The sequence below is a fragment of the Empidonax traillii genome, unplaced genomic scaffold (genome assembly GCF_003031625.1).
Source record: "Empidonax traillii isolate 1590-97213 ecotype Southwest subspecies unplaced genomic scaffold, ASM303162v1 scaffold33:size3420811, whole genome shotgun sequence".
NCBI lineage: Eukaryota > Metazoa > Chordata > Aves > Passeriformes > Tyrannidae > Empidonax > Empidonax traillii.
In genome coordinates, this window is record NW_020955226.1 from 2,257,492 (window position 1) to 2,272,677 (window position 15,186).

A 15,186-nucleotide genomic window follows, 5' to 3' on the forward strand; every position below is an offset into this window, starting at 1 on the left:
TTTGTTTTAAAGAAAAAAAAAATCATGATGTATGTTTTAATGTTTTTGTTCTATTAAGAACAAAACATATGATGGTCTGCTGCTGTTTCTATCCCCTTAATGAAACACAGTATAAATTCAGTAATTCATGTTTGATCCTGAATTGAACAGGCTGTTGAGCAGATTTCATCAATCTTTGTAAGTTATGTATCTAGAAGAGATACTACTGTTTTGGGTTTGTTTGTTGCAGTTTTGTTGTTCTGTGGTTTTTGTTTTTGGTTTCTTTTCCATGGAAAATTATCTAGTTAAATACTTGGTCAGAATGAGATACAAGTTGAACTCAGTGCAGTCATAAACTGTGTCCTATGAGGATTCTGGATTTTAGAATTGCAGATATTCAGACAGATTTAAAAGCAGATCTATATTCCATCTGCCTGACTGACTTGACACCAGGCAGAAATATTTTAAATTCACAAATAATGAAACACAGCTGTTGGACTTTGCTCATGTTCACTATGGCTTGCTTTTTCTTGCAGCCTTTCCCCTTTGATGGACTGAGACCTTCAAGAGCAGGAATTCATCATTGGCAATGAACGATGAAACCAGCCCCAGACCACCCAGGGTCTAGAAGACGTCTCTCCAAAGGAATCAAAGGTTAGATTCACTGCATATAGCATATGCATATAGCAGTGTCTCACCCGCTGTCTACCGAAAGCCACAGTCCTTGGCTTGGGGTCTAGACACTCAGAAAGTGCTTGGAGGTGGCACAACTATGGCTCAAAGGCCAAGAACATTGGCCAGGAGCTGCTAAGTGAGTCGACATGGACTGGAACATCTTTTGCCCTGCCCCTCCCAGGATCTTACCTAGCAAATGTCCAAGCAAATGTCCAATTAAAAGTGAACAGGAGATAATGACGAACACATGCCAAAAGCTGATAAGCCTACCTCTTCAAAGAGCTCTACTGATTGTGTGATGACAGTGATAGAAATATCTCTACTGAATAATTGTTTATAGTCAAGAAGGCTAACCCCATTTACTTGATGAGATATAAAGATTTGCCCAAAACACGTCAAGTTGTGCATCATACATTCACTCTCCTCTGCTTCAGAGCTAAAATACACATTAAAATGTTACCATAACATACCCCAAGAATCTGACTGAATAACAAAGCATAGAGTGGATTGACTGCTCCATTCACAGCTGCTGCCAGAGATCCAAGCACCAGGTACGGCCATTCAGAGGCATTGTATTTCAAAATCCTGGTAAATGATACAGGCTTGGCATCTTCCTCCACAAGAGATTCCTAAAAAACAGGTTGGATTTATGAAGTGAATGCATTCCCCCGGTGATGCTCTCCCTTTGACAGTGAGATCGAATAGTTAGCCTAGTTTGTTAAATGGCCATCTCATGCCCAAACAGCTGCTCTAGCTTTGTACAGGAGGGGGAACGATGGCTGCTGTCTGGAGATCTTCTGTAGGCCTGGTGAGTCACAAGAGGGTTACATAAATGACTACCTTTACTGTCCTTGGAGAAGAAGAGAGAGAGACATGCCTTGTGGAGCTCTAATGATTCCAACTGCAGGGGTTATTTGCAACCAGTTTAAAATGTTCTGCCACTGAAACTCAGGCTGTTTCCTTTTATCTGCCTCCAGACGAGGTGTGATGAAAAACCTAAACTTCTTCCTCACAAGCAGCTTTTTGTGTCACTTATTAAATCTTCTTAAATATTACTTTTAAGTATTGTGGATGAGCACACTGATCAGATACTGCATCAAATTAAGAGGTATGTGATATAATTAAAATAAGAGAGATCTCAGAGTGATAGCTGGATTCAGGCTTTATCCATGCTAATTATGACTCCTTTCTGTGAAACATCCTCAGACTATATGTTGAATTCCCATAATTATGCCCAGTAAGTGTAGAATATTCATCATCAAATTATAACTTCTGCAGTTGGATCTGTGCAGAATTTTTGTAACACTTAGTGTGCTCAGCCCTGCTCACCTCCCTCAATTCACATGACTAGAAATGCCCAGACAAAAGAGACACTGTGAAAACCTCTCCATTGGAAAGGAGGCACGGAGGAGTGGGTGGAAGCATCTTGTATTTTCTCTTGCTTCTGAGCTAGTGACACAGTGACAGCACTAAAGCCCTCTATTTATCCACAGAATAGGCTTAGCAATAGCAAGAACAGTGACTTCCCACTGCTGCTCTCTGCAGTGAACAACCACAGCCATGCAAATCGGTGCAGAGAGCTTCATAAGCAATTTGGAAACCCACTGTATCTTCTTACATATCCTACATAATTTTAAGGCCTGCCGCCTTTATTTTCTCTTCCAGCTGATTGCATGAGGACACTGACAGCAAAAGGACTCTGGCTTAGGTCGCAGTGAGGAGGTCTCTGCTCAAGTCTCCAGATGATTTTGAAATGAAAGTGAATTTACTCTTTATTGAACAAGAAGCAGTGCCATTTGTATCACTGAGTGGCTATTACATTTCACAGACTGAGCAGTTTGCTTTCTGTCAGTTCATTCAGCTTTTATGAATATGTGTTTTTCAACTAAATCTACAACACGTATCAATTTACCAATAAGTCATGCTCTGCTGGAAATTTTATATGGACCAATAAGCATACCAACCATCAAAATGCAGCCTGGGGTTTACACAGAGCTAAGAATTGAAGCTGTGGTTTTGTTTAAGCAGAGAAGAGGATCAAGCCAAGAAGACATACCTGCCATCAACTCCTATAACACAGACACCTATCTACAGGTGATCATTACCAAGGGGTATAATCCCATGGGTTGAAAATTTCCCAACAAGCTACTGGACCTGACCTTTCTTGCTTTTCCGTCCTCTTCTCCATAAGAAGACGTAAGATACGCAGACTCTGCATGATCTCCTCCTACAGACAGTGGAGGCTCAGGGACCATATTAGAGAGCTGAGATCTTGAGCGCTCCCGAAGTGAAGCTCTGCAAAGAGGACACAAATGGTCTGTTCTTCACAGCTCAGTGACACAATACTTGCTTGCAAAGCAGGTGCAGTTTTTAGATCAACTAAATCAGGATGCACTGAAGCATTTAGTAGGAATCCCACAGACTTCTTCTTTCTTTTCTATGTTCTTCCAACTTCTTGAGAAAAAACATCTCACAACAGGGGCAAATACTTTTCAAAATCATATTCCACTCACACCATCCAGACATTGTCTTAGATATACCATGCACTCTGTATTTGTTGAGTAAAACTGTGGTGTGCCCTACTATACTTGCGCAAGTTAAGACACCAATTCAAATCACTATTAACACTATCAGTAATTCAGTCCAGAAAAACAGGATGTTGAGATAACTCATCTCTATCTCTGACAAAACATAACCCTGTAATGTAGGAGATGTATTCATTTGCATGTGTGACATGGGCTTGCCTGAAAGAAATAAGTTTCTAACTACAAGACAGTCTGGCTTGTAAAATACTTTAACTTCCATCAAGCAGAAGCCATAATAAAAATGTCCTTGTAGATTGCATTGACTTCCCAAGTAATTGCACAGCAAGTCATTTTTCAAGGGACTGGACTGAAAGTGCATTAGATATTACAAATGTGGCTGTATGTTAGCAATAATAAAAATAGAACATTAACACAGTAAATCAAAATTGGAGAGAAAGTGGATAGAAAGAGGAGCAAAATTAAGAGCCTTGCTATCTATCTGTGGACTTCAATCATTAACATTAATACTCAAGAGATTTCTTTCCAAGTGAATTCTATCTCAGTAAAATGCTTGCAGTCCTTCAACCCTCTTTTATGCAGCGTACAGAAAAGTTATTTATTACCACTACTGGGATTTTGGAATAGTGGGATGAAGTACAGAGATCTGGAAATACATTGAGATTTACAACCATTTTTAAGACTCACCTCAAACTGGCCCGATAGCTTCCTCTGCTGAATGATTGGACTTTCTCAAGAGTTGGCTCAACCACATCATCCTCTGCTGCTGCAAAATATAGTATATAGAGCTCTTCAGTTAGTGCTAAAATTGAATACAACCCAAGTTCACTGTGGCTCTGCAAAAAAGAGCAGTGTATCCAAGTCATAAATGGAATATCTTGTAGAAGGCAAAGAATGTAATACAACCTTGTTATTCAATCTACATGTATCACAAGGTTTATATTTGTATTCAACAGGGTGAATTCAACCAAATTTTAGCCCAAGGACCTTCTCACTTGAGATGTGACTGCCAAAGGCTTTTTCTGTATTTGAACTCTGTAATTTCTCTCTTATTTTAGGATAACCATATCCAATGTATGACATTTCACAAAAATACGAGAGATCATTCTATTAGACTTTAATTTCCAGAAGCTTTGATTCAAATCTGCCTCTAGCAAAACAAATAGAGTGGTTTCAACATACTCTATAATTTGCTTGAATTTCAAATGCAGCAGGACTGGACTGTTGGCACAGAATGGAGCCGTAAAATGACAGGTATTGAAGGTCAGGACTGCTATTTAAGGGTAGATCTATATTAGGAAGGTCATTTGGTGCATATGCAGCAAAACCACTTTGGCCAGGGCTATCAACGTGTTACTTCTATGAATGATAAAATTCTGCCATAAAAATAGAAGAAAAAAAGAAGCAACTAGTCCATATCAAAAGAAAAACTTAAAAAAATCTGCATTCTGTGGATTTTTACATAATTCTATTAAAGAAAACAAAATGCTTACTTTCTGTTTCTTCTGTAGTAGATGCTGGGTCTGCTTTGCTTTGCAAGGTCACCAACATGAAATAAACCCCTTTCCTCTTCAAGAGTTCCTCGTGAGTTCCTCGTTCTACAGCCCTTCCGTGCTCAAACCCCACGATGACATCGGCAGCTTTGATGGCTGACAGGCGGTGAGCTATGGAGATTGCTGTGCGGCCAAGGCGAGCCTGGTGGGAAACAACAACAGCCTGTTCCAGGACAGCACACGGAAACACTTGGAACCCGCACCATGGAATCTAAAGTTTGGTCAAATTAACAGGAGCAGTTCCAGCTGACTTTGACTTAAGCTCCATCCACAGCCCACAGAGCAAAGTGAGCTACAGATTTCTGTTAATGTCCCAAAGTAAGAGAAAATCGTTCTCTGCCAATAATACCAGGGTTCTACTTGTGCATATGAAGGAGTTATTAAGCAGAGCTTCTCATTGATTTGTTGCAATTCAGCAACACTCTCTGTAGAGTACATTTAAAATAATTTCTGCACTTTCAAGTCTGATTTTTGCTATACTATAGCAAACCTTATGAAGTGCTTCTTGGACAACAGCTTCACTTTCATTATCAAGTGCTGACGTAGCCATATCCAGTAGCAGGATTTTGGGGTTTCGCACCAAAGCTCGAGCGATAGCTATCCTCTGTTTTTGACCTCCACTCATCTGGCTTCCACCTTCTCCAACGTGAGTGTCAAATTTCTGTGTGAAGGAAAAAGATGAAAATGAAACAGATAACCAAAAATTCTGTTAATCTTCTGGTGAAGATAATGGTAAAATGTGTCTCAGATTTGTCCTTGGAGTAGACTTTAAAAAAATTATTGTTTTTGAAAGAGAAAACCATTGTTAGTGCAGCACATTGAAAGGACAACCGGTGAAATAATTTTCTTCATAATATACAACATCATTTGGCCTGAACTGAGCTTTCAACTCCAAACCAATAGTGTGCACTGGTAAAAAGATGAAATGTTCTGGTTCAATTCAAAACAAACTATATGGGCAAAAACTGAAATGGAGAGGAATCACCCACCCACTTTCCCTCAGATGACTCAGAAACAAACTTTTCAGAGTTGGATTTGTCTGCTGATGACCTGTGACTCATGGACACCTAATTACCTGTAGTCAAAGGAAAGGTTGCTGCCTACTGTGTGTATTAATCTTCTGCCCTTCCACCTGAGCACAAATTGCTGCAGAAGGGGAGGGACAAAAGGATTCTCTATTTTTTCATCAAATTGTGCCAAACACCGTACAAGGCAGAGCATACCTGTGGTAAGTCCATGATGAAATTGTAAGCATTGGCCTCTTTGGCTGCTGTGATTATGTCTTCCATGGTAGCCTCATCCCGGCCGTAGCGAATGTTCTCTGCAATGGTGGTGGCGAACAGCACTGGCTCTTGTTCAACAATGCCAATCTGTGAGCGCAGCCACGGGATATTCAGGGAACGAATGTCATGGCCATCCAGGGTAATCTACAGAAGCCAGTTAAAACACAAACACAAATTTAAGAGAAAAAGTCAGGGAAATTATCCCCTCCAGTTCAGAGATGAAGAAAGACACATTGGAAGTGAAAGGCTTTTGAGGCTTTGTTTCCATGACCAGCATAAAAATCGGCTTGCCTACACAGAAGGCAGCAATGCAGTGGCAGTCATATTGGCTCTAGGAGTTGTGCTCTTTGATTTCATTTCCATTTTTGCTTGGCCTCAGAAATAAAACCAGGTGAAAAGTAATCACGAAAATGATGATTATATGTTTACAAAAAAATTTGGTTCTTTGTCTTTTATACATTTAAATATGGGTCAATATACATGTGATTATATGTTCCTATTTGATATAGGAACACATAAGTGGAATGAGATTGTTTACAGATGCAATTCATATTCTTAGTCAAGCCATTACTAAATGTTAATTGTATATACTGAAGTGATATTATGGATTAATGTTTAAGTGTTTAGTACTGTGTTTTCCAGAAAACACTTGTTACTCCTGAATTGTTATAACTATAGGTATAGTTCTTACTCAGATTTAGCACTAAATTTTTATTTTATCCTAACTGTTTCTCTCTTTCACATTATTATTTTTATGAGACTGTTAAGCACAGTCTTATAAAAGAAATGCACAGGAGGATATTTTGCTCATTTAAAAAATAATTTTTTAAAAAAGAAGAAGGAAACAAAATGGGAGTTAGGAGTCTTCCTTTCCACTTCGGAGAAGAAACCATGTCATTCTTTCAAGTTCCTAAGGCTGGAGAAACACATTCTAGGCTGGTACACTCACCATGCCTTCAGTGGGGTCATAGAAACGCTGGATGAGCTGTATCACTGTACTTTTTCCAGCTCCACTAGCTCCAACAAAAGCTGTTGTCTCCCCCGCTTTAATGACCATATTAAGGTTATCCAAAATCTGGAGAGGAAAAAAACCAGAAACAGAATCTATCCATTCTAATTCTTTCGCAGTCATACAACCAAATGAGTATACTCTGTATCTTTAAAGGGAGATTCAAAGCAATTTTACAAAATTCAGAACAGTATTATGAAGACGATAAAGCAACCCACATATTTTTACATTGTTTGAAGAGTTTGTAAATGCACTCATTTACACAACAGGCAAGCAGATTTAAATATTTTTTTTTTATTCCTGTTGTTCAGCATTAAGAACTAGTCAAGTTAATACCACTTGAGAACTTGGCAATAAATTCCCTTTAAAGAACACCATGTGTGTATTGTGAAGGCCTTGTAAAGCATAAATATTAAGAATGTCAGAGTGAGGTTCTGTAGGAAAATCTAATACTTCATGTGCTTCTGCCCTTAGAAGCAATAGCACTCATTTGCTTGTCCAATAATATGCTTTTCCTAGGAGAATTTGTCGATTAACACACAGCAGTAGAGAAATTATGGGGTATACAGCCAATGTTCCTGTACCTTTCTTAGCATTTTAATGGGTCACATGGCACATCCCCAGGATAATGGAAGAGTTTTACAAAATCTCACACCATTCAGCTTTTTACTTTGTGTTCTATTCACACTGATACAAGTGCATAACAGATTGTAAGGAAGCTGTATGCAAGTGAATTTGTCTGAAATTACTAGGAGTTCATGCTCAGCAGCAAGGAATATGTTGATGTGGCAATGGATATGTCAGAATGGTAAAATAAGCAGAATGGTAAGGAGAAGAACCCTTTAATAGAAGAATTCTTAATTTGACTTTTAAACAAAGGATCTGGGCTTCTAGAAAATTACTAACGACTACAGAAAATCTAGAAATTGCTTGCAGAATCAGGATATTCTGATTGTTTACAATAATTGTGTTCACAGGATGGACGATAAATAATTACCTTTATGTCTGGTCTGGAGGGATAATGGAATGTTACATTATGAAATTCAATTTCACCTCGTACTTTATCCAGCTTGTAGCCATCTTCTGACATGCAGTCAATGGTGGGTTTCTAGCAGAAAATGTATTATGTTATTTATTTGCTGTTAAACAGACAACAGTGCTGCAGTATATAAATATTCCCATACTATAGAAAGCCATATCACTTCTGTTTGAAAAGCATTTGGCTGCGTGGAGCCAGCTGCAGGCTCTGCCCCAGGGACAGCAGGCAAGGGGCATGAGATGGAGAGCCAAAGGGATGGGTTAGTTGTCACTGGTGGGTAGTAGGGGCAAGAAGGATGCACCCTCTTCTCATTTTAGGCTGACTGCAAATAGCACAGTCAATCACTCAGCCAGGTTTTGCTGGAACAGAGTAGCTGACTGAGCGAGGCATTTTGACTAAGTTAATTTAGCCAGCTCCTCGGGAATAAAATGGCACTAACCTCGCTCATATAAACATTCTCTCACAGCACCCAACAACCAACTCATTGCTGAAAGTCTGCACACCTCACCACTCTGCATCTGAAACATCCATCCTTGCAAACCCTGTCCTAAGAGCTGGAATACTGAAGTTTTCCCACAAAGTGCCTTGGCTCTCACATACCTTTGGCCAGGCCTTGGGTATTGTGGATTGTTAGACACAAGAGAACTAAGAGAAATTTGAGGAATCACAAAGAAATAAAATTTTCTAAGGACAGACTTCTGAAGCACAGAATACAGAGAATGAATTAAAACTACAGCAACATCAATATTTGATAGTTGAAATGTGCACGATTTTTTAAATGGCCTAACAGATTTTAGGGAATGCTAATGCAAGAAATGCATATGTTCTAAGATGTTAAGAACAGCTAGAAGATTGGTTCCTCTTTAGGAATATGTCATACTTAAATTCAGATACTAAGCTATGAAGAAAAGTTTCACTGATCCTGCAAATGGGAACCTCAGTATGACTGTAAATTTAGTGCCAGAAAAAATCTGTATAGGGGCAGAGCTGTGCTTGTACTGTCTAATCACAAATCTACAAGTGCAGCAAGCAGATGGATCTAATTTTGTCCCTTTTCTCTAGACAGATGAAATCTCACTTTGGTTTGCTTTTTTTACCCTAAGGTTATCTGACACAGCCTTATCTTGAATTTTGTGATTAATCCTTACTGTTGCAACTCTTTATGCTTTTAAATTTTTTCTCTGAAAAACAGTTACCTTATCTATGCCTTTTTCAGTTTATCTTAGAGCCTTAGCTTATGAAGTGCATTTATAAGGCACATGTTTTATTGTTATTACAGAAGTTTGAAGGGTTACTAAAAATCTATTAGCATCACCCCAGCCCCTCTGGTCTGCTTTATACACCCTTATGTGCTCTGTAAAAGACAAGGAGCATTCTAATGTGTTTACAGTTTTTAACACAATAAAACATGTTAGTGAACAGAGATACCACTTACTGTTAAGAAATCAACAGTACTTTCAAAACAACTAGATTTATAAAGCTACAGAAAGAAATCTCCATCAATAAATGCCAATGGAGTCTCAGGCTCTCTCATACTAACTTATTTCCAGTCTGTTTGTCTCGATAATATTGTGATTAACATTTATGACTGCTGCATGACCAGTGCCTGTGCTCATTTGGGTAGCTCAGGACAGGCGACAGAGGCCACCTGTGCCACTAATGCCAATAGAGTCACACCTTTTGATGCCACCTGGAGGCTGAGAGCCAGATGCTTGCTGCAAGTTTGATTGCAAAGTGACCATTACTGCCTGCCAGTACACTTTCCATGGGCCAGCACTGATCGTAATTGTATGGAATGAGAGAGGGGAATACAGAACATCAGTAACTGAGGTAAAAATTCAATATTCAGAAGCAGGCCACTTAAGAAATCTGTTCAACACCTCCTTTGAGCCCATGCACATGCCGCTAGACCTTTCTATTGGACAATCAATTTTTCTTTAATTGGACTCAGTTTTCCTCATTTTTCACAGTAGACAGAACTAGTACCACTTTAGGTTTATTTAATTATTTTTCCACTACAAAGTAACACAGCTTAGAAATGCATTACTTACTTTATCTATTGTCTCAAAAATGTTTGCTGCAGCCCCACGACCGGTGGCAAAGGCTTCCAGACAGGGAGATGCCTGGCCAAGATTTAATGCTCCTACTAAAACACCAAAGAAAACCTGAAGAAGTGGAAAAAGAAATTAACAAAATATGACCGTGTTTTTGTTATAATTTACAGTTTAGACATGCAAACCAAACTACAGTGGCTTGATGACTTCTCATGCATCTGCTGAACTGCAGGGATTCACTATATGACCATTACTAGCCAACAAGAAAGCAAACAAATGCGTTTTAGAATGTATTTTCACTATCTTTCACAATTTTGCTTGAGGCCGAAGTAAATCACCCTATCTTATATTTGCCCTGTCCTAACAAATTGTGCACCCAGGTATTTACTGAGATGCCAGTGATGTATTCTTAAGCCATCTCAGTTTGACTGACCCTCTTCTGAAAGCCCTAGGATCACCTTTTTACTAAGCCTAGGGCAACACGAGAGAAAATGAGCCACAGCATCCACTCTTCCTGGAAAGACTGGCAGAAAACAAAGGCAGCTGAACAGAGTATTGAGTATCAGAGGACACTTCAGTTCAAGAATTCATACAGCTTGGTGTCTGGCCTTGCAGATCAGAAGCAAGTGAAGCTGTAGCATATCAACCAAAATACCAAAAATGTTTTTTCAAAATTTTCTATGAGCTGCCAATGCTTCCTTTCCTACAAAGAAGTTTTTATCAACGTTCTTAAATGTAGAAAGGAACCGTCTAAGACTGAAAATGCTGGCAATTCTGATATGATATAGGGGCCTCAAAGAACAGGACACTGGAAGATGGTGAATACAAAAAGGTGAAGGCTTATTTACCACTTATATACCACATAGCTGCAAATGTATTCATTATCTGTTCCTACAAGGAGTGAACTGCACTGTATAGCAAGTATAGCTTATTTTTCTCAGTGCTACCCTGTCAGGGCATGCTTTTGAACAGTTTTTGAAATATTTTTTCCTAGAATTTACTCTCCTTTATTTCTTCTTAGTTTTTCAGTTACAGAGGTGGTTTGGCAGAACAGATTATAAATATCTGGACAAAGTCTTTGGTGCAGGCTTTTGGTCCATTTTCTTGCTTTGTTGTGGCTGATAGTTTGGACATTGACCCTGCACATTAGGAAATACATAATGTAATGAATAGTATGCAATCCTTTGGTCTAGTTTGACCTGAGAATTCTGCTAAGAAGTAATCAAGGACTCAGCTGGCCTTTTGGATACAACACAAACAGTAGTCAGGATAAATGAGGCAGAGTGTATAAGGAAACACTACTGCTGAGAAAGAAATAGCAGTACACAGGATTCAGTTCTCCTGTTTACTGAGAATAACCCTATAGTTAAAGGGAAGGACTCTATTGTACACTATGCACTGCAAACGTCTACACTGGGATGTATAGACTATGCCATAAATTCATACTCAGCTTTACTACAAAGTAATTTTCTTGTGTGAATGAGTCCCAAAGCAAGTAGGTTTTATGCATGTCAGAGTCCATCATGAACATGAGGGAGCAGGTTCTGTACATCCGAAAGAAGAGGAAGGGAAGGCAATACTTAGCGTATCTCAGTGCGTTATGGTTGGTGAACACTTTCTGAGAGATCAGGAAAAGCATATTTATGTGTTTTGTATCTACACATCCTTCCCTTCTGCACCCTGCCAGACTAGCATTGTATGGCAGAAAACATCAAATAGAAGAAAGATGACTGGAAACTGAGAGAAGGGGGAGCACAAGGAAGAGTCTCTCCATTGACAGCTACAATTTTTCAGCTACAGGGTAGCTCCCCACTGTTTGCCATTTGTCATTTGGAAGCACAGTTATCGTGCAAGTCAAGGAAATTGCTCGCTTTGTTTTTCACAGCAGTACCTCGTATCAACTACTGGTGTCAAGAGCAGGTGCAAATGATTTCCTGTGAGGGACATCCTCCTTGAACAGAATTACTCAAGTTTACAAGGTTCTCAGAGTAATTTGCCAAACTCCATTTAGCAGGAAGCTTTGCACTGCATGCTGCTGGTGGTTCAGAGCTGAGCAAGAGGCAGAGCAGGAGCAAAAATAGATGTCTCATCAGAATACCCAGAACTTACCAAAGTTTGGGAAAAGTTTGCTCTGGGTTTGGACTGGAGTCTGCCATTTGGGCAGTCCTGGCTTACAGCAAATAACCCAAATATCTGTGGATGTTGGTTTTGTTGCATTTAGGCCATCAGTGTCTAGAGCATCTACTGTGCAGAAATGGCCTTTGGATACACTGCAGGAGCCACAGCCATGTGTGTTGTTATCCATATGTTTACATGTCCTTTGTAACAACAAAGCAACAGAAAATGTTTTTTCAAAGGAACAGGAAGTAGTCATGAGAGAGAGGTTAGGTTTGACAAAACTTTCTTTGCTTAGGTTTCCCTTTACCACAAAGGGGTTTTTTATTACCAAGTAATTCAGGGAAGCCAGCATCCCAGAAGCCACATGCTGACCCACAAAATGGCAAAGCTGGTTTCAGGCCTCTGAGAGTTGTATAGTGGACTCTCAAATGAAAGCATTATTCTGATCACAGTAGGTAGTATTTAAAATCTTTAAAATAAACATGGATTATTTTCAATCTTATCCAGTTGTGTCATATACTTTCATACATATATTAAGTAATGATCTTTAAAAGAAATACCTAGTGTTTGTTACCACTGAGGCACCAGATACCAGAACACTACAAATATGTGTTTCAGAATTATTATTTTAAAGAACAGTCCATAAAAGTTACATCAAGCTAAAACAGGTACCTGCAGAAGAGTGCCAGGTGAATACTCTTCTTCTTCAAGGACAAGTTTAGACCCATACCAAAAGGCTAATGCATAACTTAGGAAAATGATAAACCACATGTAACCAGTGAATAACCCCATTATTATTCCTTTTCGAATTCCCCAGTGCTGAGCAAACACCAGATTCTTATCGTATCTGTAGAAAGAGACAAAAATAAAAGGGAATTAAATCAATTTGACAGAAATTTCAAAATAAGCAAAGACTAACAAAAATGAGGCATCTTTGGTGACAGCAGAGTGTACACATAAGGTTGATACAGAATCATTCTGAAGTGAGAGATCACAGCTGAAACCAGCAATGCTCCCAGACCATGAAACCCTTATATGTCCTAAGTGTAACAACCACAAGAAAAGCCACACTCACTGCAAATACCTCACCATGGGGTTTGGAACTTCAGCAGAGTAACAAAGGATTTGAGAATTCAGCCAACACTTCAGAGCTGTTATATCCTACAGCCATGTTATGCTTTCATGGAATTTAAGAGAAATTTGCAGTTTAACATCATCAAATCGTGTCTTGCTGAAACCAGTTCTCTTACTTAGCTTGAAATAACCTAAACTGTTGTGCTGTGAAAGTGATATATCAGACAGCGTTTAGTGGACAATTTGACAGTGTGTTCGTACAAGTAGGAATGAATTGAAGAGAGCATTGCTGATGTTTTATTTCACTGATAAATCGAGTTATAAAACTAATTTTACAAACATTACTTGAAACCTAAATTTCTGAAATATCCATGCATATAAGTCTCAAAGCTAAAGGACAGTGATAGTTGTAGAATATAGAGAATATAACTGGTGGGAATCTGACATATTACAGCATTTCACTGCTTCAGGAGAAAAAAATCAGAGATCTTACAGTTTGTTCAAACAAACCTTTCAACTTCTTTCTTCTCCCCACCAAAAGCAGCCACTGTTCTGATGGATGAGAGCACTTCATCAGCCACAGCTCCAGCTTTTGCATAAGCCTTTAATTCTCGTCCTGTTAGTTTTGCCACAGCCTACAAAAGCATGAGAAGTGCTGGTTACACCTGAGCTGTAGGTACAGACAAGGACAGTGATAAGCAATGCTGGCTGTCACACTGTGCTGTCTGCTCTGCACGAGGACACCTCCTGCACTCCAAGCAGGCTTTTATTAGGCACACTGCACACTGGAACACTCACATCTTCTAGTACTAGGGCACATACCTCTGTAGCATATGTTTTGCAGCAGCTCTCTGCCCCAGGTAGCTAGAAAAAGCAGCTGGCAACACCTGCTTTCCCTCCCTGCCTCTCTCTCTGCTGTTAACTGTGCTTAAGCAGACTGTGGGTTTGTGCATAGTGGGAGGAAGGGGGAGCTTAAGGGGCCCTTCAGCCACCGTGGCAGATCCCAGCTTCAGGAAGAAGAGGTGACTGGAGTGATGGGGGAGGATGGAAACAGATGTTGCCCAAAACTGTTCTTTGTTTCTTGGGCTGACAGCAAGCAGGCTCCTGCACAGCAGCCCAGAGCACACTGGATGCCAAAAGCTTACTTAAACTCAAAAAATGCTCAAACTGATGGATGAAAATGTAGTCATGTACAATTCTACACAAAGATACCACATTGGCTTGAGAATGAGATATCATTAGAAAGTGTAAAGTGTCATTATTTACTTTCCTTCTTCCAATACCCTACTCCATGCATCTATTAGCTACTTTTGGAGATAAAAAACTAGGCTAGATTAACCTTGGGTCTGTTTTCGTTAAAAAACAAAGACTTGGTCTGGAAAGGCTGGTAAGGAGGAAACACTCAACAGTAGGTCTGTGAAAGGAAAGAGATGGGTACAGAGAATTAAGAATGGAAAGGAGGGGAATTAGAGATGTAAAGGGGAATGAGCTCAGAAAGGTATTGCAAATGAAAGAAAAGCATTTTCATTCCCTGCCAGGATTCTGCTCTCCCACTTCACACTGAGTCATTATTCATGTCATCTACTGGCAGCCAGCGCAAGGTGCTAAAGGACAGCTGGAAGACAAGAAATTAGTCAAGGTTATATTACAGGTTTAATAGAAAAATGATAGCAAGCTCTTCCTGAAAGGAAAGAAATTAGATCGCCAGAGGGCTGAGCCCAACAAGAATGCAAAAGAGGAGCAGGAGCTACTCAGCCCTGATGAGTGTAGGAGAGGAGGTGAGAGGGCAGAGGATCCTGCAGTTTCCCTTTTCACTGCCCTTTGTCTGGGCAGTAACAGGAAGTTTGTAGGAAGTGGAT

General features: G+C 39.6%; 1 protein-coding gene across 6 annotated transcripts in view; it reads right to left on the reverse strand.

Annotated features, from left to right (window-relative positions):
* The window catches only part of ABCB11 (ATP binding cassette subfamily B member 11), a 45,665-nt gene that overhangs the window by 11,520 nt on the left and 18,959 nt on the right, over positions 1-15,186 (reverse strand). For 3 of the 6 annotated variants that reach the window (XM_027911518.1, XM_027911517.1, XM_027911516.1), the window contains exons 10-20: positions 13,838-13,962; positions 12,926-13,100; positions 10,133-10,246; positions 8,040-8,150; positions 6,983-7,108; positions 5,974-6,177; positions 5,241-5,411; positions 4,691-4,892; positions 3,885-3,963; positions 2,814-2,949; positions 1,125-1,283 (exon numbers count right to left, since the gene is read on the reverse strand). In XM_027911518.1, coding sequence (XP_027767319.1) covers positions 1,125-1,283; positions 2,814-2,949; positions 3,885-3,963; positions 4,691-4,892; positions 5,241-5,411; positions 5,974-6,177; positions 6,983-7,108; positions 8,040-8,150; positions 10,133-10,246; positions 12,926-13,100; positions 13,838-13,962 — 1,602 coding nt within the window. Of the gene's footprint in view, positions 1-371; positions 524-1,067; positions 1,284-2,813; positions 2,950-3,884; positions 3,966-4,681; positions 4,893-5,240; positions 5,412-5,973; positions 6,178-6,982; positions 7,109-8,039; positions 8,151-10,132; positions 10,247-12,925; positions 13,101-13,837; positions 13,963-15,186 lie in introns of those variants that run through there. The other 3 variants (XM_027911519.1, XR_003574384.1, XR_003574383.1) reach the window with 3 other exon arrangements.